The 26,085-nt window shown below is 48.5% G+C and overlaps 12 protein-coding genes across 12 annotated transcripts; 8 read left to right on the plus strand and 4 right to left on the minus strand.

Moving 5' to 3' along the window:
- Positions 1-32: 32 nt before the first annotated feature.
- Positions 33-1,297, plus strand: EJ05DRAFT_480383 (SET domain-containing protein). Its single transcript, XM_033744857.1, has one exon. It carries the CDS (start codon positions 141-143, stop codon positions 1,149-1,151), a length of 1,011 nt encoding a protein of 336 aa, XP_033595818.1. The 5' UTR covers positions 33-140; the 3' UTR covers positions 1,152-1,297.
- Positions 1,298-2,379: 1,082 nt separating this feature from the next.
- Positions 2,380-3,656, plus strand: EJ05DRAFT_212937 (uncharacterized protein). The gene has a single exon (XM_033739839.1). It carries the CDS (start codon positions 2,520-2,522, stop codon positions 3,456-3,458), a length of 939 nt encoding a protein of 312 aa, XP_033595819.1. The 5' UTR covers positions 2,380-2,519; the 3' UTR covers positions 3,459-3,656.
- On the minus strand, positions 3,560-4,761 carry EJ05DRAFT_212906 (HORMA domain-containing protein). Its single transcript, XM_033739838.1, has 3 exons — positions 4,050-4,761; positions 3,730-3,999; positions 3,560-3,673 (listed from the first exon to the last, which is right to left on the minus strand). The coding sequence occupies exons 1-3, from the start codon at positions 4,436-4,438 to the stop codon at positions 3,661-3,663; spliced, it is 672 nt and encodes a 223-aa protein (XP_033595820.1). The 5' UTR covers positions 4,439-4,761; the 3' UTR covers positions 3,560-3,660.
- EJ05DRAFT_470172 (translation factor GUF1, mitochondrial) lies at positions 4,631-6,910 on the plus strand. The gene has a single exon (XM_033742932.1). The coding sequence runs from the start codon at positions 4,802-4,804 to the stop codon at positions 6,812-6,814; it is 2,013 nt and encodes a 670-aa protein (XP_033595821.1). The 5' UTR covers positions 4,631-4,801; the 3' UTR covers positions 6,815-6,910.
- Positions 6,911-6,951: 41 nt separating this feature from the next.
- Positions 6,952-7,299, minus strand: EJ05DRAFT_505013 (uncharacterized protein; the record flags this gene model as incomplete). Its single annotated transcript, XM_033747651.1, has 2 exons — positions 6,952-7,116; positions 7,171-7,299. 2 exons carry the CDS (start codon positions 7,297-7,299, stop codon positions 6,952-6,954), a joined length of 294 nt encoding a protein of 97 aa, XP_033595822.1.
- A 1,831-nt stretch (positions 7,300-9,130) lies between these two features.
- Positions 9,131-10,457, plus strand: EJ05DRAFT_212991 (alpha/beta-hydrolase). Its single transcript, XM_033739840.1, has one exon. It carries the CDS (start codon positions 9,374-9,376, stop codon positions 10,118-10,120), a length of 747 nt encoding a protein of 248 aa, XP_033595823.1. The 5' UTR covers positions 9,131-9,373; the 3' UTR covers positions 10,121-10,457.
- A 338-nt stretch (positions 10,458-10,795) lies between these two features.
- EJ05DRAFT_444997 (phosphotyrosine protein phosphatases I) lies at positions 10,796-11,421 on the minus strand (the record flags this gene model as incomplete). The annotated part of the gene is made up of 2 exons (XM_033742154.1): positions 10,796-11,271; positions 11,349-11,421. 2 exons carry the CDS (start codon positions 11,419-11,421, stop codon positions 10,796-10,798), a joined length of 549 nt encoding a protein of 182 aa, XP_033595824.1.
- A 1,456-nt stretch (positions 11,422-12,877) lies between these two features.
- EJ05DRAFT_445134 (uncharacterized protein) lies at positions 12,878-15,784 on the plus strand (the record flags this gene model as incomplete). Its single annotated transcript, XM_033742163.1, has 4 exons — positions 12,878-13,033; positions 13,093-14,727; positions 14,778-14,986; positions 15,040-15,784. The coding sequence occupies 4 exons, from the start codon at positions 12,878-12,880 to the stop codon at positions 15,782-15,784; spliced, it is 2,745 nt and encodes a 914-aa protein (XP_033595825.1).
- Positions 15,785-15,989: 205 nt separating this feature from the next.
- EJ05DRAFT_213132 (uncharacterized protein) lies at positions 15,990-16,927 on the minus strand. The gene has a single exon (XM_033739842.1). The coding sequence runs from the start codon at positions 16,690-16,692 to the stop codon at positions 16,189-16,191; it is 504 nt and encodes a 167-aa protein (XP_033595826.1). The 5' UTR covers positions 16,693-16,927; the 3' UTR covers positions 15,990-16,188.
- Positions 16,928-17,010: 83 nt separating this feature from the next.
- On the plus strand, positions 17,011-17,533 carry EJ05DRAFT_480391 (uncharacterized protein). The gene has a single exon (XM_033744858.1). It carries the CDS (start codon positions 17,199-17,201, stop codon positions 17,502-17,504), a length of 306 nt encoding a protein of 101 aa, XP_033595827.1. The 5' UTR covers positions 17,011-17,198; the 3' UTR covers positions 17,505-17,533.
- A 2,826-nt stretch (positions 17,534-20,359) lies between these two features.
- EJ05DRAFT_213022 (sugar transporter STL1) lies at positions 20,360-22,390 on the plus strand. Its single transcript, XM_033739841.1, has 4 exons — positions 20,360-20,537; positions 20,594-21,647; positions 21,700-21,905; positions 21,959-22,390. Exons 1-4 carry the CDS (start codon positions 20,455-20,457, stop codon positions 22,218-22,220), a joined length of 1,605 nt encoding a protein of 534 aa, XP_033595828.1. The 5' UTR covers positions 20,360-20,454; the 3' UTR covers positions 22,221-22,390.
- Positions 22,391-23,779: 1,389 nt separating this feature from the next.
- EJ05DRAFT_505018 (uncharacterized protein) lies at positions 23,780-24,601 on the plus strand (the record flags this gene model as incomplete). Its single annotated transcript, XM_033747652.1, has 1 exon — positions 23,780-24,601. One exon carries the CDS (start codon positions 23,780-23,782, stop codon positions 24,599-24,601), a length of 822 nt encoding a protein of 273 aa, XP_033595829.1.
- Positions 24,602-26,085: the final 1,484 nt, after the last annotated feature.

Here is a 26,085-nt window from a genome sequence, read left to right on the forward strand (position 1 = left end):
CAGCCTTGTGTGTTAACTAGGTAACTGATTGTGCTTGTTCTCCTCTGCAGAATTTTTACACGCCATGACATCCACAGTGAGCTGCTCAAATCTCGGCCCTCCGTCCATCATCCCATCTCGAAGTTATGGAGTCGTCAAACATGTTCACGGCACTTTTGCCCCCAGGTACGCCATTTGAGATACGAGCCTCGCCGGGCAGAAGACTGGGCGTGTTCGCTACGAAAGATATACCTGCAAAGTCATGTATCTTCCGCGAAGAGGCCTTGTTTGTGATCAAAAGGCCTTTTAACATGATTGGACCAGAAGATGTCGACGCCGCATATCGACAGCTTGACTCTCGTAAACAGGCCCTATTCAAATCCCTGGTTGAATACGAACGCCATCAAGAGGGGCAGAAACATTTCTTCCCGCAGGTGGAAGCTTTCAAACGCAACCAGTTCGACGTGTCCGGGCAGATGCATGATTACGACCAACCTATTCCACATGCTCAAGGGCTCTTCCTGATTTCATCTCGTCTGAATCACTCTTGTATACCGAATGCTGTATTTCCTCGCATCCAGCCCAAGACAGGACACGGCTATAGGCCGGCAGTGTTGCTAGCTCTCCGGCCCATAGCCATAGGAGAAGAGATCCTTTTCGACTACGATCCTGCACACGCGTACCTGACTGCCAAGCAACGTCGAGCAGTACCGTACTGGAAATTCACCTGTACATGCGCTGCATGCGATGACAATTATCCGCAAAGAGTTGAGAGCGACATGAGACGTGCCTTGTTACGCGGTCTGCACTATCTCATCCACCGAAGAGATGTCCCAGAATGTTCGCGCCTGAAGCCACCAGTCCTTCAGAATGCCACCAGCGGACGCCCGGATCCGAATACAATTGCCATGTGGCAGGCCATATCTGGATACATTGCTGAAGCAGAGGGACTAGCTATGCTGGCAATCTATTTCTTCTACGAAGCTCTAAAGATAATGATCAGCGTTTCCGGGAGCACAGCTGCTAGTAACCGAGGTCTCAAGCTCGCGGTTGTATGGGGTGAAAAGTTTCTGGCGATATCTGAAACGCTTCACCCTGACGCAGTCGAAGGAGTCGGAGCGGTTGAGCAGCTCATGGCTGTGTTCAAATCGATGATCGATGGGAAGACCTAGAAAAACTCTGAGAGATTACTAGTTGACAGCCGGATACAAATGTTCTACGCAACCGAGAAGTAGGATAGCGCACAAACTATAGCATATGAAGTAGCAGAGTTAGTGTATGTATGTAGATGCCAGCTTATTGATCTGTTCATACGCACATGTCTTCCAATGTATCGTGTAAAGCGAAAGAACGCCTTGCATACCCCACGAGAAAGGTAGTCATGCTACAGATTGGTGTGCCCCTGACCTGTAAAAGATGCAGTGTCTGCTCTCAGGATAGTGCCGCCACTCGCGCCTGACGCTTATAAGAACGTCTTTGCCTCGTGCTTCTCCCACATTAAGCTACCTCGTCGCTTCTTACTAAAATGGCAAGTCTCGATACATGCGACTTTCTATGTGGCGCAGTCGTGGATAGTGCCAGTCCAGCTTCAGGCTTAAATGTAGCAAGGACCTTGAGGCATTCGTGAGCCGTGCTATTCTTGCTATCTTGATCGTCGCGGCTACGAGTAGACAAGCTTGTAATGCATACTCGAGATGTGACTAGACAGCTCAGGAACACTGTGATGCGCTGTTTGGTAACCTAGGAGAAAAGGGGAACCTTGAAGGGTCTAGAAGGCTTTGGTTCATACCTTACAACTATAGTTTGTCTGGCCATGTATGCTGCTCAGCTTCTCTAGATAGCCTTCTATGACCTTGCGTGATTTGCACGACGGAGAATCACGAGGGAATATTTTCGAGCCAGGGGAAGAGATGTCGTTTGAGCCTGGAAAAGCTCCGTTGCTTGGGAATGTTCAGGCTAGCGAGTCATATAAAGTCACTAATTATATAGCCGTAGTCGTACTTTCAACGCGCAGAGGACCACATGGCATATTTCTCCACGCCATGTCCCTCGCCCCTATCCAGTGCTCCATCAACACACGAACTAGCTCAACAGCCACGCCTAGACCCCACAAAACCAGCCACAACCACGCTTCCCACCTAGTCCCGTACCACAAACGCCCTTTCTCGCTAATCTTGCGTGAATGGGGCGAAGGGCTTAACCTCACTGCCCGTTTGTTCACATACCAGCTGGTGCATTCGAACGCGTCTGGAAAAGCCTAGCTGCTGCGGCACAGTATTCATGTAGGCCCTTACAACATGGCATGGCGAAGCAAGCCACGTGCGCACCTGAAGGGACAGTAGTGGTATTCTCGAATGCGAAAGTCGATTGTAAGGTGTGATTCCCATACGAAGCCTCGGGCAATAGAGGGGGCTTGGGCTTAAGAGTGGTATTCTGCCCGCTGGAGTGGGTGGGTAGCGCTTGAGAGCATCCCGTCCCTTCAAGCACCACATAGCAGGATTCCTCCCTCTGGATAGTCATCAGTCGCACAAAATATAATCATGGGCTTCTTTTCGAAAACGTCGTCGCAGACCGCCTCGCTGGATGTCAAGCGCCCGACTCAAGCGCGTAATGACAGCCATCAAGACAGCACGGCGCCACCTGGCTGGTCCGCTCGCAGTGCGGATGGTCGGGTCTACTTCGTCGAGGAGAAGACAGGCCGTATACAGTTTGACAAAGCGCCAGATTCAAATGGCCAGGTGCATGGCTTACAGGCCGGACAAGCAGAGGGCAATCCACCACAGATGAGATTTGGCGGTTATCCTGGCGCGAGGGGGAGTGCTGCTGAGTACTACGATACCGGTATCGAGTTTGGTGATGCAAAGCCTAGTGCCAGTAACTTGGGCACCATCGCCATGACAGGGAAGGAAGGCAAGAAGGAGAAGAAATCGTCGGGATTGATGAGCAAGGTTCTTCTTGCTGGTGCTGCAGGAGCGGCGGGACTTGCTGTTGGCAAGGCTTTGGCTGGGAAGAAGGATAAGAAGGATAAGAAGGACAAAAAGAACAAGGGTAGGTGTGAGATTTATTTGGCCAGACTGATATGCGCTAATAACTCGATTACAGGAAAGAAGGACAAGAAGTATGAAACTGTGGTGGAAGATGACAGTGAGGACGGACTAGACGACGGCGATGAGAATTCGGAAGTCGAAGAGGAAGACTCGGAGGAAGAGAACGAGGATGAGGAAGTAGATGATACTGAGGATGACGAGGAAGAGGAGGTAGAGGAGGATGATGAGGAAGAAGAAATAGAGGATGAAGAAGGAGAGGAAGAAGAAGTAGAGGAAGCTGACGCTGACGCTGACGTTGATGTCGACGAAGCAGAGGAAGAAGACGATGGAGATAATGACGAAGAAGAAGACGAAGAAGAGGACGAAGAAGAGGACGAAGAAGAGGAAGGGGAGGTCGATGTTGAAGATGAAGACAGCTCAGATAGTGATTGATGTAGTATTCACTCGGAACGTTTCCTGTGTCCATGACTCAATATAAGAATCCCTACCTGCGCTCATGACAAGAACACCCTTCATCTCCACTATATTAGATGATAGTGATCTCTCATTATAGCCACAACCCGACCATGATGCGCCAAGCCCTTTGTTGCATAATATCACATCGAAGAAAAATACAAAGGTTCTCAGAATAACGTCATTCGGCAAGCCTATCAACAGATTAGATTTATACTTCATATTGTTAATTAGCCTTAGGTCAACCCACCTATAGCTAACGATCGTTTCCACTTTGTGATTACTTGTGCTGAAAGGTCTCAGCTTCACCTTTTCCCCGTTCTTGATTTCTCTCGCGTCACTGTCACCCCACTCGGCCGGAACCTCCGAATCTGCATCGGCGTATACCAGTACGTTGAATGTACAATCTGCGTCAAGCATAGGAAGAAAGCTCACAGAGGCAGTGATCTGGCGGAAGAGAGCTTGGATTTCCTGCTGTATCTCCTGGTCTGTCTTTTCGGGCTCGGCCTCTGCAGTCGCGCTACACAGATATTAACAACGAGATCATATCTTGATGTCTGAAAAGCTTACTCCCCACTGGAATTCTCTTTGTCCGTACTCTTCTTGGACGATTTCGATTTGGATGATTTCCCGTATATATTTACGTCGAATTGCCATCGCTCAACGTTCTCGCCTGTCTCTTTGCTTGTTATGACCACCACTAAACTCGAAATTTTGCTCCCGTACATCCAATCTTTCAATTGAGTCATGATCTTCTTGATATATGCCTTGACCTGATCATCTGCCGACACCATCATTGTCAAGCCGTATTTCTTGACCGCTGAGAAGTCCTCCGCGGGGTATACGCCTCGCTGGAACAGTATGGTATTGATTGAATATTCGAAGAACTCGGAAACGATTTTCGAGGACCCTCGCAGGGCTAATTTGTGAGTCTTGGCTTGTTCTTTTTTCGACGACATTGCTGTGATTGTCTCGGTCTGCTGAATGCGTGATGGAAGCTTCTTGAGCGTCACTATTACTGCTGTGTTTACACCCCTCTTGTTTGAAAATAGCCAGCGCCACCGGTTGATACTCGCGCAATGTGATGTTTCAGGGAATCGATGACAGCCTAGAGTTTCTAATTGCTGCAGTCTGTTATAGAAAGAGGCGAAGGAGGGTGTAAGTCCTTCTCATGATCATGTCCTGGCCTGACAGTATTCACCTCGGCGACGCCCGCTCCCAAGACAAACGCTCCGTGATAAGGAGCTTATCCCGAAATTTCATAGTTCTCATTTGCAGACCGTGCTTCCAACGTTGAGAGAGCATTTGCCAATGTCAACCCCATGCCATCATGTTCGGTGCCTGCGTATGGCTTTCTGCGTAGCTCAAGGCTCTTTACGACCGCGGTGAGGACCGCGACACTCCTCGAACGAGTCACACACCGGCGAACCTCCATACCTTTCCGATACTTTCGCGACGCGACTCGTCAGTATGCCACGTCGCATAAGGTTCAATCAGAACTCGAAAAGCGCATTGCAGCGATCCCGATCGAAAGATATCGCAACTTCTGCATTGTAGCACATGTAGACCATGGCAAGAGCACGCTTAGTGACCGTCTCCTCGAGCTCACTGGTACCATCAAACCGGGAGAAAACAAGCAGATTCTAGACAAACTGGATGTCGAAAGAGAACGTGGAATTACTGTGAAGGCTCAAACATGTTCGATGATCTACAATCATGATGGAGAGGATTACCTGTTGCACCTTGTGGACACCCCCGGCCATGTCGACTTCCGTGCTGAAGTATCGAGGAGTTATGCTAGCTGTGGAGGGGCTCTTCTACTCGTTGATGCAAGTCAAGGAATCCAAGCACAAACCGTTGCGAACTTCTATCTTGCTTTCGCGGAGGGTTTAACCTTGGTACCGGTTGTCAACAAGATAGACTTGCCATCAGCTGAACCGGAGAGAGCACTGGCACAAATGAAGGACACATTCGAACTAGACCCAGAGAGGGCAGTACTGGTATCTGCCAAGACTGGAATCAATGTTGAGGCCCTGTTACCTGCTGTCGTGAACCAGATTCCGGCACCCGTAGGCAAGACTGAGAACCATTTGAAATTCCTCCTGGTAGACTCTTGGTACGACAACTACAGGGGCGTCATTTTGCTTATAAGAGTGTTCGAAGGGGAAGTCAAGCCAGGTGATCACGTGCGATCCTTCGCGACAGGTATCAAATACATTGTTGGAGAGGTCGGAATCATGTACCCAGGACAGACTCCTCAGACAGTTTTGCGAGCTGGCCAAGTCGGCTACATATTCTTCAATCCTGGCATGAAGATATCAAAGGAGGCTAAAGTTGGCGACACATTCACACATGTTGGTTGCGAGAAATTGGTGGAGCCACTGCCTGGCTTCGTTGAGCCTCAATCTATGGTTTTTGTCGCAGCGTTCCCTGTCGACCAAGACAAACATGAGCATTTGGAAGATAGCATCAACCAAATCATGCTTAATGATCGCAGTGTGACAATCCAGAAGGAATCTTCCGAAGCTCTCGGAGCCGGTTGGAGATTAGGCTTCCTTGGAACATTACATTGCTCTGTGTTCGAAGATCGATTGCGCCAGGAACATGGAGCCTCTATCATCATCACCCCGCCCAGTGTTCCGTTCCAGGTTGTGTGGAAGGATGGGACAACCTCAACGATATCAAATCCCAATAATTTCCCGGATGATGAAACAAAGAAACGCCAGGTTGTTGAGCTTCTGGAGCCGTACGTCGCAGCTACCATCACACTGCCAGCAGAATATATTGGCACTTGCATTGAGCTTTGCGAATCAAACCGCGGCACCCAAGTAGATGTCAGCTTCTTCACAGCAACCCAAGTCATCTTGAAGTACGACCTTCCTCTGGCATCACTCGTTGACGATTTCTTCGGAAAGCTCAAGTCTGCCACAAAAGGATATGCATCACTCGACTACGAAGACGCTGGATACCGCACATCCAACATCACCAAGTTACAGCTACTCATCAATGGAGACCCGGTAGATGCGGTGTCTCGCGTCCTGCACCACAGTCAGACTGAACGCGTGGGCAGACGCTGGGTGGAAAAGTTCAAGCAGCACGTTGATCGGCAGATGTTTGAGGTCGTTATCCAGGCGTGCATTGGCAGAAAGGTCGTAGCGCGATCGAGCGTCAAACCCTTCAGAAAAGACGTACTGGCGAAACTGCACGCAAGTGACATATCCCGGCGAAAAAAACTCCTTGAGAGGCAGAAAGAAGGACGCAAGAAGCTACGCACGGTTGGAAACGTGGTCATCGAGCAGAAAGCATTTCAGGGTTTCCTTGCCAAGGACGCATAACACCTTGATGGTTATACATGTATATGGTCTTGATTTAATACTGTACACAAATTTTAGCGGAGTGTTGCTGTATAGATCTGTATATGTCAATGTTGCACTAGTCGATTGTGATGTCCTCGTGTGATCATTACGCTTCCTCAGATATTCTTCGGTTTCGACTCCGGGTATCCACGGTATTTGCCGTCCTCAACCTCATCGACGCCCTTCGCAGCGATGCCGGCATTCTTCGTCACGCCCTCCTGCTCGTTGAACGCGCCATCGACAGCCTGGTTAAAGTTGCCACGGATCGCTTCGCCGAGACCCTATACCCGTAAGCTGATGTGCTCACTATATCTACTTGCGTGATTTCTACGTACATGAATCTTGGTGGCGCCTTCCTTGATAGCTTGGCCGATGTTACCTCCTGTTTGACTTGCGCCGGTGGAGTGTGTGCCAGGGGCCGAGGCACCCGCGGTTGTGTTGATGTTGTTGGTGTTCGTTGACATCTTGGTATCACAGATAACTTGCTTGGATATGAGATAATATCGGTGAAGTTTTGGGCCGTGATATGGATGCGGGATACGTAGGCTCGTACTTGATAACCTCTTTTAGCTCGCATTCTTAAGGTTCTGGAACCCATCGTGTCTGGTGACGGGCACTGACGGCATCAATCATGATGACGTCGTTGGTCCTTGCTAACGCCAGCTCCATGCTGCACAGTATTTTGTCGTGCTATGAGTTTAGTGCACATAGTGGAGAACTTGCTCGAAAATATATCGCAGAGAATTGCATGAATGCATGTGATACGAGTTATCGTGTGCAACGGCTTTCCGTCGCATCCACCAGATGTGTTGGAGAGAACGATGGTCCGTGCGCCTGCATGCTTTAGATATCTATCGATGACTTATTAGGGTTATCAACAAGACCTCATTGGTCCTACACTTCACGTCCGAAAGATTTACCTCGCGAGGAGTTTCCCAGTTGCTATGATGGGTTTCAAGAATGCGATATTGAAGCGGATAGACAACTGAGGCCCACCAAGACATTCAGCACCTCAGAGGTAGAGCGACAAAGCGTGGAAGCACCTTTCTGCAGCACATTTCAGAGATTACAAGGATTGTCCTTGTAACCGTGAATTCTATGATCATCAGCCAGTCAGGACGCTCTTGTATGCCTTCAGAACCATCTGAGCTACGCAACGGCCTGGCGAGCCACAATATGGCATTAACACACATCGTTGTAGAGGAAGTGTTATGGAAACCAATATACTTAATAATATATACTTTATACACCTGATTCTATAAGCACAGAAAATATGGTAAATATGTCGAGTATGAACATGGTACCGACACTGTATCAATACTCTCATTGGCAAGATAGATCACATGGACGAGAAAGATAACTTTTAGCTTGTCTTTCTGCCCAAATCTAACCTCCAGAATTGCCCTCCACCATTTGTGCCCAACAAATGACACAATAATATTGGACATACACCTCAGTTGCCGTCAAGGTCGCCATCAATGATTGGGACGAACTACTTGAAGGCGGAGCATATTTGGGCGATCGGCGCTCGTCCGACTGGACAAGCGACGTTCATACTTGCTTTCAACATACTAATACTGGACATCGAGTCATGGGCGACCTGCACGGACATGGATGTGAATAACGAATCTGGAGTGGCATTTTAGCGGGGACAGGGATCTGTATGCAATTGATGATGATTTGGGCTATCCATGATTGTGATATCCGCATACAGCGTCGCATGGTGGACTGATGCTTGCGAAGAATGATCGCGCGATATGTGCGTTGAATCTTAATGTTCAACAGGTGTATTCAGGCTGCTTTTTGGTGAAACGGAGAGGACTTTGGCGCAGAGAGGCGCGCAATACGGCTTTAGAAACTCTTGTAATAACTGAACTCACAGCCTTCCAAAAAACGAATGTTTGAAGGGTTGTCGACTAAATCATCGTACGCTTTTGGACTGCTCTGGCAGCTTGAGTTCCGTAGAGTGAGCATCCTGGCTAATCCGTCCGGGTTCATGTGCCGGATCTCTATTCCGGACCTCGGTTGATCTCGGAGGTGACCCGAAGCCATCGAGTCGTCGTGTCCTCAAGCCAGCATCCATCCCAGTCACACAAGAGTTTGCAGAGACGAAGGATTCTCATTTTGCGACCATGCCCATCCCGTCGCGGCTGCCAAGCTGAGGTCGAGAGGGGTGCCGTTGAACTAGTGTCCCCTGACGGCAGAATTCACAGCAACACAGGATCTCCAAGCATGTACGATGCTCCGTCAGGTCTGGACCGAAAGATGCGTTTCACTCCATCATTGATCGATATACTCGGCTAACGGTGCCCTATCCGTCATACTTCCATTCAGCCTGTGGAGGTCTTTCTTCGACTGGGGCGCTATCCGATAGCGACCACGCCGCGCCGTCAATACCCCGCCTTCATGGTCTTCGTGACCTGAAGACGAAAGTTATATAGACTGATGAGGGCTCTGGTAATGTAAATGATGGTGTTCTTCATCTTTGACGAGAGCAATTGATACGCTCATCTTTCGGCAATATCACAATACCACAATATGACGGCCAAACCAACCATTATCTTTGTTCCTGGGGCATGGCACTTGGCAAGTGGGTATGACGCAGTTATTGCAGAGCTCAAAGATGCGGAATACGATGCGGTGAAGGTAGAGCTCCCGTCTATCGGGGTCGAGCCAGGTCTTCAAACATGGGAGAAGGACGTCGAAAGCGTGCGTTCAGCAATCAGCAAAACCGTTGAAGCCGGCAAAGATGCAGTACTAGTCGCTCATTCGTATGGTAGTATGCCAGCGAACGAAGCCGTGAAAGGCTTCGAGAAGACGGCTAGACAGGAGCAAGGAAAGAGTGGCGGAATAATCAGTTATGTATATTGTACTGCCTTTGTGCTACCGGAGGGCCTGTCGCTCATTGATGCACTTGGAGGAAACGATCTCCCCTGGTGGAAGAAGTCGCAAAATGATACGATTGTCGAACCAATCGATCCGGCTACAATATTTTACAACGACCTAAATGCGGAAGCCCAGAAGAACTGGATTAGCAAGCTAAAGACTTTCAGCTATCGGATGTTCTATCATAAGTCAACATACGCAGCATGGCGTCACCTACCATCTTGGTATATATACTGTACGCTCGATAATGCGATCCCTCATCCAGTACAGCAGAGCATGGTTCAAGGAACAGGTGTCAACTTCCGGAGCGTTACTCTCGAGGCCAGTCACAGTCCCTTTTTAAGCAAGCCAAAGGAGACAGCGTATGCTATTCGCAATGCTGCTGGTGAGAATGTTTGACGATGGTGCGGTTGTGAGAGATGAGATACCCTGGAGGTTGTAAACAGAAATCCTTATCTTAGTTTTTACTTTACGGATCCCTAATGGTTGAGCTGAATGTGTTAGACATCTGTTCGTCACTGCAATGAAAATGTCTATACGGGTTCTTACGCAGTCCGCACCCATAAGTGATTCAACTTTTACACAACCTGGAAAACCATAAATGAAGAGATGTGGGACTAGGTCGATGCTGCGATTGCGGGGATTTCGAAGAGTTGACCTTTACAAGTCTAACTCAGAGCAGTTTAGCTTGAGTTAATATCTATAGCACTTAGCGTTGCTCGTTACTTACAAAGAGTGATACTCGATATAATAATTTCAATCAGACTTGAGCTTGCAGTAAAAATATTCCACAACTCTCTGATCTTTTGGACATACGCTGGTGAAAGCTGCGTCTTCTCGTCTAGAAGAATATAATATGCTCAAGTGCTATTCGTGACGCAGAAAACTGACCAACCTGTCGCTGCAGAGTTCTTGCCCAGGCTAGTTTCTTGTATGCGAAGTCTCGAAAGCCAGACTCATGGTCTAGTCTACAGTCGCCGGGCAACTGCTCTATATGCTAGTCAAGAGAGTCTAATACTTGCTCTCAGCGGTATCGATATTGATGAAACCATCGGCTATCACCCAAAGGCAGCATCATTTTTCGTCATCCACGTTTTCCACCTCCAGGCGTTTCAGAAAGCCCTTCGTGAAACGAACCATCTGTTCGTATGCAATCGTGAAGCCATCCTTCCCACCATAATAAGGATCGGCGACTTCTTCGCCCTTCCGCCCACCGAAGTCACCGAATAGCCTAAGCTTTGCGAGCTCCCCATCCGGATTTCCATCTTTTACTAGCTTGTTGCGCATGCGTTGTAAGAAGTCCAGATTATCGTCGTCCATTGCCATGACGTAATCAAAGGTCTTGAAATCACTGGGCTGGAACTTGCGAGCGTGGTGTCTGTACCCAGTGATACCGTTGTCTGCGAGTGTGCTCATGGTTCTCGAGTCTGGATCGTCCCCAACATGGTAGGCACCTGTTCCGGCGGAGTCGATGTGACTGATAAGGGGATGCTGCGGTCGGGTAGTTTTTGTGAGGTGTTGGAATACACCTTCAGCCATGGGCGAACGACCTGGTACACTCTGGAATTAGCTTTTCGTATGGTCTCAAGGAGTTTCAAAGAGCAGAAAGATATGTGGTGGATCATACAGATGTTTCCTAGACAAACAAAGACCACTGATACCGGCCTCCGGCCTACGCTGTCTGATCCCCTGGGTGCCATTTCGAGATGACCGGAAAAGTGGACCCTCTGTGTAGAAGAGAACAGTGAAGTTAAAGGTTGCGTTTATCGAAGTAGGCGGGGTGGTGCGTGCAGCGAAGCTGCGGTACATGGATGGTATTAGTGCTAATGCCATCACCCGCTTTGAGTGCTGATCTTCCGGACAAACATTGCGTGTCTATTGGGGCTCAGCTTGCACTATAGTGGGGATTCCAGCTGTATGTATCATTAGAGAGGAACCTGGGAGCCTTATTTGTGTCCCGAGACGCTTCATGCCTCAGGCCGTAATAGAGTCCCAGCGGACGACGCTAGCCAATCCTCAACCTGGAGCACTGTTATGCGCCACTTTACTCTACTAGAGCATGCGCTCGTCTTTAATACTGGTCATGAATGCTCAGGTCCGTCAGCTTTAAAGCCACGCATCCTCAGACCAAAGCAATGCAGATCTAGAAGTACGCCACGGCGCAATTCCCACAGTCCAATCTAAGAATTGTACACTCTGCTTGATCGTCTTGAGCCCACCGTACCGTACCATCGCGGACCATGGGGGAGAAGTGTGCCGTCAAAGTTTGGAGAACGTTTCGAGTCTCTGAATAGAGAACAGGGCTGCAGAGCCTTGTCGACGAGCAAAGCCATCGTCTGAACGACTGTGCCGGTAGTGATTAGGCATTGTTACCGTCATGATAGACTAGACATCCCGTAATTGGGCGGTGAGGCGACATAAAGAGCTGGTGTCGCGTCGATTGAGGCTGTGGAGGACCATTTAAAGATGCACGGCGCGCAGTGGATCTTCTGGACCCCTGCTGAATCCCTGTCGTTGCTTGGCTAACAGTTGAGCGCGCTGCTACTCCATGCGGGCGCGCACGCACGTACAACTGCACGACTCCAACTCTTACTTATCACCAAACTCTCCGCAGCCTTTCTCTTGACCATCTTACTCGCTAGCATTATTTTCGCTACCTTCTGCTAAGAACCATCCGAATTGCGACCATCGTTCTAACGTCTGCTAAGCATACACTTACGGGAATGGTTCGCAGCGCAGCGCTTCACTAATCCTGAAACAGACCAGCTTGGTGGTTCATTTTATCTTACGTCTCCTTCAACGAGCCCCTGCTCCTTCACGGCCAAAAAACACGCTGCACGATCTGCACGCGGTGATTATCGCTAGGAAGTGCCCAAGATATAGATTGTCCGTAGCCTTCCTTACTCCTCATCATGTCTTACAATCGCGTCGGTACGTGCCTCACTCTCTTTGTTTTCTCTCCCCGTATGACGGCACAGCCTCCAAGAAAACATTTCGCACACGAGACCCTTGTGCATTCTTGTGCATGGAGCTACACTCTAGCCGGCAATAGCATCGAGCTATACACTCACTCCCTTTTGCGATCCCTTCATCCATTCATTTGTTTTGCTAACCATATCTTTCTCCCTAGGCTCTGCGGAGGACTATCACCCAACAATGGATCCACGCCAACACGATGGCCGCTCGCCTTCTCCAGGTCGCCCCTTGCAAAGCTACCAGCTTGAAGACCGTCCTTATATGCCTCAAGAACCTCCACTAGAGATCCCCATGGGTCCTGGGACGCCTGGGGATAGGTTACAGGTACAGCCAACAGTGAGTAGCATGGCGCAGCGACAAAGTGAGGTCGACAAATCTTAACAACATTTCTGTAGTATTCAGTCGAGAATGTCAGCAACACATACGGTCATAACGAGCAATATAATGACGACCACCACTACTCACCTCACCAATACCGCCCGAATAACGACTACGCCCTCTCACCCGAAGAGCACCACGATGCTTATTACAATCAGTCTTACAATCCCGCGCCGCATGGGGGCGATCCTTATTGGCAGGACGATGATCACCGTCCTATGTTGCAACCAGACAACGCATACGGGCCTGATCCTCATTCAGGACTGAGTCCTCATGATCACCCAGAAAATCCATTTCAGGATGAGCCACGTCCTACACCAAGTCCGGCGCCGATCAAGAGATGGAAGACGGTCAAAGAGGTGCAACTGTTCAAGGGCAACCTTGTGCTCGACTGTCCGATTCCACCAAGACTGCTCAATCAAGTTGAACATGCGCAACCTCCCGAGCGTGACGAGTTTACTCACATGAGATACTCTGCTGCGACGTGTGACCCAGCCGACTTCTACAACGAACGTTTTACTTTACGCCAGAAACTGTTTGCCAAACCCCGCCACACCGAGCTATTCATCGTTATAACCATGTACAACGAAGAGGACGAACTCTTCGCACGGACTATGATGGGTGTGATAAAGAACGTGGAGCATATGAATTCGCGCAATCAGAGTAAGACTTGGGGTAAAGATTCTTGGAAGAAGATTGTGGTATGTGTCGTAAGCGACGGTCGTGCGAAGATAAACCCTCGCACTCGTGCTCTTTTGGCTGCTATGGGTGTATACCAAGACGGTATTGCCAAGGAGGCTGTGAACGGCAAGGCAGTGACAGCGCATATCTACGAATACACGACGCAGATGAACCTGGAGATCAAGAAGGGCATAGTTAACGTCAAGAAGGGGAACACACCCGTGCAGATGCTATTCTGCTTGAAAGAGATAAACCAGAAGAAAATCAATTCGCATCGCTGGTTCTTCCAGGCATTTGGTAGTGTTCTGGACCCGAATATCTGTGTCCTGATCGATGCTGGTACCAAGCCAGGAAAGGACTCAATTTACCACCTCTGGAAGGCTTTCGATTTAGAGCCAATGTGCGCGGGCGCCTGCGGTGAGATCAAGGCTATGCTAGAGCACGGCAAAAAGCTACTCAATCCTCTTGTCGCGACACAGAATTTCGAATACAAGATGAGCAATATTCTTGACAAGCCTTTGGAGTCAGCTTTTGGGTTCATCTCCGTTCTTCCGGGAGCTTTCTCAGCATATCGCTATGTGGCTCTGCAAAATGACAAAAGTGGAAATGGCCCACTCGAGAAGTATTTTGCGGGCGAGAAGATGCACGGTGCGAATGCTGGTGTATTCACAGCCAATATGTATCTGGCAGAAGATAGAATTCTGTGTTTTGAGCTGGTATCGAAGCGCAATTGCCACTGGATCCTACAGTATGTCAAATCGGCTACGGGTGAAACGGACGTCCCGACAGAGATGGCCGACTTCATCCTTCAGCGTCGACGATGGTTGAATGGTAGTTTCTTTGCTGCAGTATACGCTCTTGCCCATGCCCTTCAAATATTCAGGAGTGGCCACTCCTTCCTCAGGAAGATGATGTTCTTGGTAGAATTTTTCTATCAAACCGTTAGCATGATCTTTGCTTGGTTTGCAATTGTAAGAAAGCTCTTGATTTGCGAAAACTGCCTCATACTGATATGCTTTAGGGTAATTTTTTCTTGGTATTCCACATCCTAACCAACTCTCTCGGTGACGATGCGTTTTTGGGCACTGCCGGCCGCATATTGGCTGTTATCTTTGAATGGACTTACATCGCTGTCCTCATAACTTGCTTCATACTGGCCCTCGGTAACAGACCTCAAGGGTCTAACAAGCTTTATATGAGCATGGTGTACTTCTGGGTCATCATCATGGCGTAAGTCGACGTTGTGCGCAACTCCTATAGGCTTTAATTACTGACACTGATAGCTATCTCATGTTCGCGTCGATCTTCATAACCGTAAGATCCATTCAAGAGGAAACCAAGGATGGCAGTTTCAAGTTCGGTGACATCTTCACGAACCCTTTATTCTACACTCTAATCGTCTCCCTTCTGTCGACCTACGTCCTCTACCTGCTCGTATCCTTTATATTCTTCGACCCGTGGCATATGTTCACATCATTCTTCCAGTACCTGCTCCTGACGCCAACTTATATAAACATCCTGAACGTCTACGCATTCTGTAACACCCACGATATCTCATGGGGTACTAAAGGCGATGATAAAGCGGAAAAACTACCGTCAGTCACGGTCAAGGCGGATGGTAAAGCAGATATCTCTGCACCTACAGATGATGCTGATCTCAACTCTCAATACGAGAAGGAATTAAGACAATTTGCAACAAAGTATGAGGCCCCCAAGAAGATCCCGACGCCCCAAGATAAGCAAGAGGATTACTACAAGGGTTTCCGTTCAGTTGTTGTTTTGTTGTGGATGTTCTGCAACTTAGCTCTCTGTGCTGTTGTCCTTCAAACAGGGGGCTTAGAGATTACTGTGTCAACCGGGGAAGACGCAGATGCAGCTCAACAGAGGAAGGCCACGCTCTATCTTGCCGTTATTCTTTGGAGTGTAGCAGGCCTCAGCGCCTTCAGATTCATCGGTGCCATGTGGTTTTTAATCGTTAGGATGGTAAGCTACACAATCGGAACACTCGGGAATTTTTCACTAACCTAGGATTAGTTCCGCGGTGTATAGTTCATGATGTATGAGTCAATGCATTTGGAGGTGATATCGGTTTGTTCTTAGATACCAATGGTTTGCGTATCATTTCCTTAGTCTTTACGTTCCAGACAGCACGAAATGATATATCATCATGTTCCCAATGAATGTGTCAGTTTCCATCTTAGGCCGGACCCTTGCTTATCTCCTCGCAATTTCAAGTGAATTCGTGCGCGGGTAGTTGCTTAATCCGGTTGTTGACGTCGCGAACGCGTTTACCGAAGTAGGGCCTGACAGGAGTTCCGTTTCATTAAATTCAATTTCACCTTACGCTCACTAGGCCCTTACCTTCACATCTCCCTCAATAAATCTTCCTTTGAAAGTCCTTCAACTTCTGATGCACCGCTTTAAAACTGTCATTACATCGCTGCAATTTTAGGTAAGAGCCTTTCTTCGTCCTCTCTCTGCTTTGGAGGGTCAAATCGCTCTCTTTGTGCAGAGTGCACATTAATCAGGGCTGACAGTGCCTTCCAGGCGCGCACTGGCAGATCTGAAATCAACCTGACCTTCTTCCTCGCCCTCGTCCGCCAATTTTCACTCTTGCAACACGTTCTTCCTTTCATTATGTCCTGGCAACACGACACCGGTATGTTGCTCACTCTCCTCAGTGGCAGATGAATACCACTAATCCGACATGTAGGTGATTCCTGGACTGCTGATGTTGGCGCTGGAGGTGACACCTGGACTGCCGATGCCGGCGGTGGCGGCACTAATGGCTTCGACAGCGGCAATACCAATGGCTTCGAAAGTGTCAATAACAATGGCTTTAGCGTCGGTGGCACTGACGTGACTTGTCGCAAGTACGCTTCATAGCTCTCACGCTCATGTGGCCCGAAGCTAACATAGAATTCCAGCTGCAACATGGAAGGCCACTTCAGTCGTGACTGTCCTGAACCAAAACAAATGACTGGAGAATGCTTCAACTGCGGTGAGGTCGGGTAAGTACGGGAAGCTCCACCCCCAAAGTAATTGTGCTAAACTCAAAACCTAGTCATACCAAGCAGGACTGTACTAATCCTAGGGTTGAACGTGAGTTCACTGGTACATGCAACACTTGTCAAGAGGTCGGTCACCGCGCCGGGGACTGTCCTACCAAGCCGAAGTTCTGCAAGAATTGCCACTCGGACCAGCACAAGACTGGTGATTGTACCGACAAGCGTAAGCTCGTATGGTATGATGTCCCTGATGTTGAGCCCGAGGTAGCTTGGCAGTTGATGATGAAAGCGGACAAAGAAAGAGATCTTGATGACTTTAAAGGCGTATGTTCATTCAGATCTCTGAAACAGCAAAGCGCAAACCTAACATACAGTTCTAGGCACTCAAGGCCTACGGTATGAAGGTTGAAGATTTCAGCTTTGCTGACATCGAGATGGCCCTTCGCGATGCCGCTCAACACAAAGAGGGCGGTAACATATTCTTGATTGGCCTGGAGCGCGAGATCCCGAACACTTTCACTCTTGTTGACCTCAAGGGCAACACTGGAAAGAAATACTCTCTTGGCTTCTACTTCAGTGAAAAGCCACGTCGTCGAAACGCTGGAGAGGGCTGGCCAAAGACACCCGAAGACAACTTGGAACGTCTCAAGGATGCCGGTTTCCCGATGGATGCCCTGGTCATCAAGTGTGGTCGCTGTGCAGGTATGCGATTTCTCATATCAATCACAGCCTTCCACTGACTATCGTCTACAGAGCTCGGACACATAGCCAAGAATTGCAAGGAAGAGAAAGCCTCGACCGCTGTTGAGATCAGCTGCGCCCTGTGCTCTGAAGTCGGTCACCGCGCCCGCGACTGCACCCAGCCGCGCGTTGACCCTAATCTTTGCAGGAACTGTAAGCAGCCTGGGCATAGATCGACCGACTGCACTGAGCCGCGATCTGCGGAGAACGTACAGTGCCGCAAGTGCGAAGAGTGTACGTACTCATCTTGCGCTTCGTTGAACACTTATTAACGACACCAGATGGCCATTTCTCGAAGGACTGTCCAAACGCCCCTGCTCGCGACAATAATTGTAGGAACTGTGGTGAGGAGGGACATATGGCTAAAGAATGTGATAAACCGAAGAATCCCGACAACGTAACTTGCAGGAACTGCGATACAATGGGCCATTTCTCGCGTGACTGTCCTCTGCCTCGGGACTACTCCAAGGTACAGTGCTCCAACTGCCAAGAATGTAAGTGTCGATGGGACTTTTGACGAGTGTGTTCCTTACTAAATGTGGGCAGATGGTCACACCAAGGTTCGCTGTAAGAAGCCCGAAGCCGGCGGCAGCTTTGGTGGTGGGTATGACAATCTTGTTGAAGGAGCCAATGCGCCTACTGCTCCCATCACAGGTGAATGGAACGATGGTGGTGCTACTGCTGACAACTTTGCGCCTGCTGGTATCGCTACCGGTGGGTGGTAGATTGGTTATTCCATCCCTGTATGACGCACATCACACCAAAGCATAGCTATCGGCAGTCAAATTGGCCACATGTGGACAAGATGTGGTGGACAGATAGATATATGGAGTTTCGGGTATCACAGGCAAAACACAAGCTTCACAGGATCACAAAGGCAAGGCTTTGGGGTCAGAAACTGGATGCAAAAAAGAACTGCGAAAGCGCAATGTAATCAATGCTAGAGCTAGTTTCAGTAAGCCTAGATATTGAAGCATAAGAATGAAGGTCTCAAACTATGATGATGGTCTCGAAGCGATTCTGTTCACCACAACTGTCACCTCCCATATCTCTTGGCAGAAAAGGCCCCGAGTGCGTTCCTCCGGAAGTCAATCAGTGATCCATTCCTATCGTTTCAACTGAAGAAGAACTTGCTATCGTGTCCAACACTCAACGTCCGTCATTAATATAAAGACTGAAGTCTGCTCAGTAAGTAATCCATGCTTCCAGCTTTGCTGGACAATAGCTTCTTAGTGCATGGAGACAAGTCGATCGACATAACAGGTTGCCTCGAGAAAATTTCACTATCCAAGCATGTCAGTAAGTAAAGATTACCTTGTCATTTGACGTTATAGTTCGTGGTACTTATGGTTTTCTGGTAATGATAAGCCCATATGTCTCTAGGCTTAGTAAAACTTAAAGAGTCCGGGTTCCACTTTGCACTGCAACTTGGTTCTGATCAGAACTGTGAGGCAAAGCGAACCTTGAGTGGTCGTATGATTAATATATGCGCCAAAACTAGAGATCGTAACATATCGAAAGGCTTTCTTGTTCATTTTTTACATTGAGTCACCCAGAAGAGTCAAGGGCGCGTATTAATCTTGATCGCACGACCTGCTCATGAATTTGAACGTTCGGACATTGGGGCTAGTAGAGGCCTAGGTGGGGCGGAATTGCCTTTTTGGGAAAGCCGTGACTCGAGTTTGGACAAACCGTACTTCGTATCTTACACATTGTGTCAGGTTGCTGTAGGCTGCTGTATGCGAGTAAATCCAAGTTTCTGATCAGTGGATTGAGAGCTTTCGCATGTCAGATTCGTTCCACCCACAATGAAGCAGAATTCCTAATTTGGCTGTGCGAGGTGAGGCTTGAATCCTTAGTAGCACTTTTCCTTCCCGATAGCTGTGTTCGAGTTCTAGCGATCGTAAGTAGGATTTCTGTTCAAGTCTCTGGGCACAGAGGATGTGTATAAATCTTGTAATCTTGTCTAGGACCGAAGCCCACGATACCCCTGCTACGATATAGTCCGTGCTCGTCGACTACGAGGCTGAATCCCACGTTCTGCGGTGGCCCTATGTCTTCTTTACACAACATACGATACGTGCAGCAGTCAGTGTAAGGAGTGCGTCGTCTCTTGTCTTATGATGGAAGAACAACGGAACATCGTACGGCTAGACACCGGGTATTTCCACATCCCCATGGGTTCTAATTGCATTGCCGGGGAAATAATGGAGAGGGTCAACTGCCTCCCCACAGCGACCAGCAAGGAAGCCCACGACTCGAACCGGACAGGCTGCGGCTCGCAGAGTAGTTCGGCCTTGGTGGTATAACAACATCTCAGCGCAATGAAGAGATATATCGCATCGAGTCAAGACTCATGGCGTTGAGTGCGCCATTCTGGTTCTTCTCATGGGCATGTTGATCTGTTCTTCGTGCTTTCCATGCTTGAGTGCCAAGCTCTCAGCTGCCGACTTTCTGCTGCCTTGAAGAGGTTAGAAGCTGGCTAATAGAGGCTTATAGGAAACAAATTAGAAGCGCTCGAGGGGCCAAAGTGCGCCAGGAGGCTGGGAAATAGGGCCGGATTACCGAATGAGGAAATGCGAGTAAGCAAAAGTCCTGCGTCATTGGCAGGTCGGCCGATTTCGAGAGAGATCGGCGGGACTCCACTCTCTCCACGCATTAAACATCTGCTTTTCCTCCACTTAATACCGTGAAATTCGAGATGACCAATGAGAAACCGTTGGAGAAGTTCCCGGCGCTGGCCGTTGCACCAATTCATGTTCGACTACCGTTAGTTTGTTATAAAGTCTTCTCGGCTGCCTGTCTAATCTTGACAATATAACACGAACTTTGTACTTTGTGTCGTCGGGATACGTGTTTCCCTGGGCGAGATATTCGAATTTGTGCGCGCCTGACCACCGATAACACCACTATCGAGTCCACCTCGAGTGCAGACACAAGACCCACAGCATGGGCTTGTTTCCCAAGTACCTCGGCCTTCGTGGTAACCGACTCAATGTGGCCATTGGTGTCATTGCCGGTTTGGACTTTTTGTGAGTGTGATCTTCGAACACGAAAGTATCTCAAGTTCTATACTGACGCTAGACAGCCTCTTTGGATATGATCAGGGTGTAACGGGTGGCTTACTTACACTGGGGTCCTTCCTACGCCAATTCCCCGAGCTCAACGTAAACGCTGTTCCAGAAGGCCCTGAGCGTGATCATGCTACGAACATCCAAGGTATCTCGGTCGCGTCCTACAACGTCGGTTGCCTCTTCGGTGCTATCGCGTGTATCTGGATTGGAGATATGCTTGGTCGCCGAAAGACCATCTTCCTCGGTTCCACAATCATGGTCATCGGTGCTGCATTACAATGCTCTGCATTCGCACTGCCACATTTGATTATTGGCCGCATCATTACAGGTCTTGGGAATGGTCTAAACACATCCACCGTCCCAACTTGGCAATCTGAGACGTCCAAGAGCCACAAACGAGGGCAGATGGTGATGATCGAAGGCGCTCTCATTACAGGAGGTATCTGCTTGAGTTACTGGATAGACTACGGCTTCTCTTACCTCGAGCCTAGTTCAATCTCGTGGCGATTTCCGCTTGGGTTCCAGATCGTTTTTGCTCTCTTAATCCTCGTCTTCATTCTCGAGCTTCCTGAATCTCCTCGATGGCTGATTCTGAAGGGTCACGAAGAGGAAGCTCAAAATGTGCTGGCAGCCCTTAGCGATCTTCCAGCTGACGACCCGTACATCCAGACTGAGTTCGTTGCGATCAAGGATACTGTCCTTGAGATGGCTAGCGCTGGTTTCAAGGATGTGTTTACCATGGACCGCGATCGCCATTTCCATCGCGCGGCTTTGGGCTACGTTAACCAGATGTTCCAGCAAATATCAGGAATAAATCTAATATCTTACTTCGCTAGTTACATTTACGAAAATCAGATTGGGCTTTCGCCATCACTCGCTCGTTTGTTGGCTGCTTGCAATGGCACTGAATACTTTGCGGCGTCCTGGATCCCAGTCTTCACGGTGGAGAAGTTTGGCCGTCGACAGCTCATGCTGTTCGGTTCCGTTGGCATGGCTGGCACTATGGCGATCCTTGCTGGAACTGCGAGTCTGCCAGGGAGTGGTCCAGGTATTGTGACTGTCGTTCTTGTAAGTTTTCATAAAATGGATCTATGTGGGAATCATTCTAATCCCCCTCCAGCTATTCGTCTTCAATACCTTCTTCGCCATCGGCTGGCTTGGGATGACATGGCTGTACCCTGCCGAAATCGTGCCTCTTCGCATCAGAGCCCCCTCAAATGCATTAAGTACTTCAGCGAACTGGGCCTTCAACTTCATGGTTGTCATGATAACACCGATCTCCTTCAACTCCATAGGCTACCAGACCTATATTATCTTTGCTGCCATGTAAGTCCCTACTAATTCTCCTTCCAGTAAAGGCGGACTAACACATTCTCTAGAAATGCTGCTATTATCCCTTGTGTCTACTTCTTCTATCCCGAAACCATGGGCCGCTCCCTCGAAGAAATGGACGCCATCTTCCACAAGTCTAAATCTGTCTTTGACGTTGTTGCCATTGCACGCAATGAACCGCGCCGCTATGGTAAGAAAGGCGAGTTGCTTATCAACTACGAGGAGACAGAGGAGTTCCAGGCACAACAGCGCAGGCGCAGTAGTGTTATTGGTGGTAGCGGTGCGGATCGTGAGAAGCAGCACGTGTAACAGAAGGAGGGGTCTGATAATTCTGTATGAAGATGCAATGACCAGGCGTTTTTGAATGGGCTGTCATGTTCTGCGTTGCCGGCTTGAGCCCTCTTGCGATGTTTTGAAGTTCAGGGCGCACTATGTTTTGTTGATAGTAGCTACGAGATGTAGCATGCCGAATATACCCCAGATTTACCTTTTCGATTACGTCTAAATAAGTTTCATATATCTCGTTTCGATGGCGTAGAGATCGTCAATTCATACACTATGTGTTGAGTGCCTATATTGTATTGTTAGAATCGGTATCTCCTTTTCACTAACAGAAGCAGTGCAGCCACGAAAGTGACGGTACAGATAATCTGGTCCTTCAGTATAAGCGGACGGAGCTTCAAGCTAGAGTCTCGTGTTTCTCATCTGTCCTTCTTTCCTACCCTTAATCCCAAGATTCTCACAGTATCAGCTTGAAGTGAACTTCCCCTTCAATGGTTTTTCGACTGATGGAATGAGCTTAGGTGCAACATACGCTCTTTTTACAGTAGTCCCCAGTCTCCTACGGTACACAGTTCGTACGAGATTTGCTAATCGACTAAGTCTCAATTCCAATTTTTAATAACTTGTTACGTGGATTCCGGGTTGGACGTTCAGGGACCAACAATTCTACCAATTGGTCTTAGTAATAGAAAAACTTAACTGATTAACGACCACTAGCTTCGTCGATCATATATACCTAATACCACTACAGAGACGTCGTCCCTGCCATTTCCAAACGATGTATTAGCAGGCCTGAGTCTCCATAGGCGATAAGCCGATGTATAGCTAGCTTATTGCCGTCCCATATGGAGGGTATCTCCTTCTAAAACCTCTAATATCATTGGAAATGACCATCGAAGAACGAAGAAGGCTCCCATAAATACATAGCCAGGAGCAATATTAGAGGGTTCCCTATACGGCGGTTGTAGTCGATAGCAATGGGACCCTCAGACACTAATGCACAGTCATGGGTTTGATTTCTGATCGCTGCAGAAAGCTTGCGACAGTCCTCCCGTGGCTCGCGTCTGCGTCTAAATGGGAGGCCTCTATGCTATGTCAAATGGATCTATATCATGACATGTCTAAGTAAGTATCACTTCAAGTGGCCGAGGAGCAAAGAAGAAATTTTAATTAATACCACCTAGCTAAAGAAGAAGGAATGTACACTATCATTGGAAGTCGGATGCAGGTGGGGCCCGGATAGGAATCCATGGAATTAAGAAGGCACCGGCTGTCTAGCGCCTAGAACTCATCCTATATTCCAGTACTGTTGATTGGGGTGGTTGCAAGGAGTGAATAAATACCCTCTGCCAAAAATTCCTTCATCCTTGGAAATTTCTTTTCACACAACCAGGATATATTTTTCTTTGCCATTGCCTTTACGATCTCTTTTTCTATGCCCCCTATCTTGGTTAAAGCTCATCAATACATTGTGCTGGATTCTGTTTCATGAGCTGAGCGTTTCTCCATTCGTTTTCTCAACACAACCGAAACAAAGCTTTTCCTCGCGCGCGCTGTGAAACGCGTTTCCTGACAGACGAGAAAGCATGCCCAGCGAGCTGAGGGAGAAGTCGGGTCTGCATTTCTTGCAGCTGCCGGCCGAGATCCGTAACAATATTTACGAACATGCACTCGTGTCTTCCGAGCCTGTTCGTGGCGACGTGAAGCCACACCGAAACAATCTCGCACTCAAGATTCTCCGTCTGAACTGCCAGATCTGGTGTGAAGCAAATGTCATGCTGTACGCCCGGAACGTCATCGATATCTCGCATATAACCAGCTGTGTCGAGTTTGGGAACCTGTTGACAGGCATGGGCGCTTTTAATGTCTGTCTCCTCCGCCATATCAGGATCCCGTTTCCAAGGATCCACCACTATTCTCGTGCCGCTTTCCAGGATGATTATCGCTGTGCGCTCTCCGGAAGTCCGTTCATCCACTTCGACCTCTCCATTCTTGCCAATCTGGAGACAATCACATTCGCTATCGAGTCGTCAACCCTTGCGAATAACGAAGTCGACACATACGATCTCGTCGAGGTCATGCGTCCTGAGATCATCGAGATGAATGAATCATTCCGGAGATCTCCTCGCCTCAGGGAAATCGTCATGGAAACCCACCCTGATCATGTGAGCGAGGAGTGGCGGCAGGTCTTGGAAGGTTGCGGATGGGTGATTAAGGAGGTCTTGTTTCCATTCGAAGATTCTCACTCTGAGCTGTCTTCAGACGACTCTTGTACTGATGGGGAATCGTCTGATGAGGGTGATTCCGCCGACGAAAACGATCTCCAGCATGCTAGGTACGAAGACGACAGCGATCCCCAGCATGCCAGGAACGACGATAACGACTGGGTACCTTACGACGCCCTATGAAAACACTCCCTGTCATGCGAGAACTGCATTACACGTTATAGACAAATCCTGTTTAGTCGTGTTTAATTCATGTAATCGCTGATAGCTACGGCAACCTCGCAGATGCTCATGGACACACCCCTGAGGCCATAGTTGTACACCGCCAAACACTCCCACACTGGCGTCCTCTCAGATCCTGGTTTTCTCGGTACCCATATGACGGAAACAAGACTTCTACAAGCAGGAACTAAATGAATAGAGCAAACCTCTTTCACGATCTATTGGCGTTGAGTACGGCAGTCAACTCCGGCATTTTGACACTGAGCGCATCTCACCCCTTCTTGGAGTAGTTCTCAAGAATGAGCCCGATGATTTCATGGGACAATTCGCCGCCTCCTTCCAGTAAACGCTGAAGCTATATAACACAGGCAGCTTCGCGAACTCTACCGAACACCGTAAATATATGCATAGCGTGTCAAAGAAGGAACTAGGACAGACAGCTATACGTCGGGGTTCTCGGTTTTTCCGATGCCTACTTTGGAAGCATCCGAGTTTTTGGAGTTGGCTACTTTTAATGCAAAACCGTCCGAGAAACATGCTCAGATTGCGTTCGGAACACTGCGGTTCCTCCAACATATTCTTCAGCACTGCCTTGTCTTGAAAAAGACCAGTGGATCTCTGGATATCAGATCATTTTCAGATGCTTCTTGGCATATCTTCTTCCGCTGAATGGAAAGCACAATTGCCTGGTCAAGCAAGAGTCAATTACTGCCTGTATAATAGTACCATAGAACATCTCAATTCCAACACGTCCTGATACCTGTTTCTCAGCTCCGCTACCACACAGATTTCCCCTTTGCTCCATTCTAGTCTATCCTCATATGTAGCCTCCAGAAATCTGTTTTTTTATGTTAGACTTGTACTTATTGTTCGGAGGGCACGCAGGCTCACATGTACTGATCTCCCCCTGTATGGATGCATAGTGCAGGTCGGGTATATACCATGGTGAATAACACATATACAGACACTCACTAGAGCCAGATTCTGCAAACTTCTCCAGATATCTATCATCTACTACTACTACTACTACTACTACAGAATAACATCCCGGTAGAAAAGATTATACCGTTCTCATTTCGATATGAACAATCGACCAATTGACTAATTGTTCCAAGCGACCCAAGCAATCCAAGCAATTCAAGTGATAAGATCAACGTGCTCTCGTCCTCTCACCGCTCAGCCTCCTTACGGGAGTAGTAAGCAAGCGGCAAAGCAGCAAGCAGTGCTCTCGAAACAGTCCCATTTGCCCTTTGCATCTGCCTCTGCCTCTTGCCTTTTGCCTCTGCCTTTTGCCTCTGCCTTTTGCCTCTGCCTTTTGCCTCTGCCTTTTGCCTCTGCCTCTTGCCATTACCTCTTACCCTAGCCTTCCTTGGCCGTGAAAGAGAGAAAGAGAGAAAGAGAGAGAGAGAGAAAGAGAGAAAGAGAGAGAGAAAAAGAACGAACGC

The sequence above is a fragment of the Pseudovirgaria hyperparasitica genome (genome assembly GCF_010093815.1).
Source record: "Pseudovirgaria hyperparasitica strain CBS 121739 unplaced genomic scaffold EJ05scaffold_20, whole genome shotgun sequence".
NCBI classification, from domain to species: domain Eukaryota; kingdom Fungi; phylum Ascomycota; class Dothideomycetes; order Acrospermales; family Acrospermaceae; genus Pseudovirgaria; species Pseudovirgaria hyperparasitica.

Coding starts and splice junctions, on each gene's coding strand:
- EJ05DRAFT_212937 (XM_033739839.1), top strand. CDS start 2,520: ATGGGCTTCTTTTCGAAAACGTCGTCGCAGACCGCCTCGCTGGATGTC.
- EJ05DRAFT_470172 (XM_033742932.1), top strand. CDS start 4,802: ATGCCATCATGTTCGGTGCCTGCGTATGGCTTTCTGCGTAGCTCAAGG.
- EJ05DRAFT_213022 (XM_033739841.1), top strand. CDS start 20,455: ATGGGCTTGTTTCCCAAGTACCTCGGCCTTCGTGGTAACCGACTCAAT. Junction 21,648..21,699: donor GTATTGTGACTGTCGTTCTT/GTAAGTTTTCAT, acceptor ATCCCCCTCCAG/CTATTCGTCTTCAATACCTT. Junction 21,906..21,958: donor TATATTATCTTTGCTGCCAT/GTAAGTCCCTAC, acceptor CACATTCTCTAG/AAATGCTGCTATTATCCCTT.
- EJ05DRAFT_213132 (XM_033739842.1), bottom strand. CDS start 16,692: ATGTTGCAGCTGGAATTCTATGTTAGCTTCGGGCCACATGAGCGTGAG.
- EJ05DRAFT_480383 (XM_033744857.1), top strand. CDS start 141: ATGTTCACGGCACTTTTGCCCCCAGGTACGCCATTTGAGATACGAGCC.
- EJ05DRAFT_480391 (XM_033744858.1), top strand. CDS start 17,199: ATGGCCCTTCGCGATGCCGCTCAACACAAAGAGGGCGGTAACATATTC.
- EJ05DRAFT_212991 (XM_033739840.1), top strand. CDS start 9,374: ATGACGGCCAAACCAACCATTATCTTTGTTCCTGGGGCATGGCACTTG.
- EJ05DRAFT_212906 (XM_033739838.1), bottom strand. CDS start 4,438: ATGTCGTCGAAAAAAGAACAAGCCAAGACTCACAAATTAGCCCTGCGA. Junction 4,000..4,049: donor AAAGAGAATTCCAGTGGGGA/GTAAGCTTTTCA, acceptor ATATCTGTGTAG/CGCGACTGCAGAGGCCGAGC.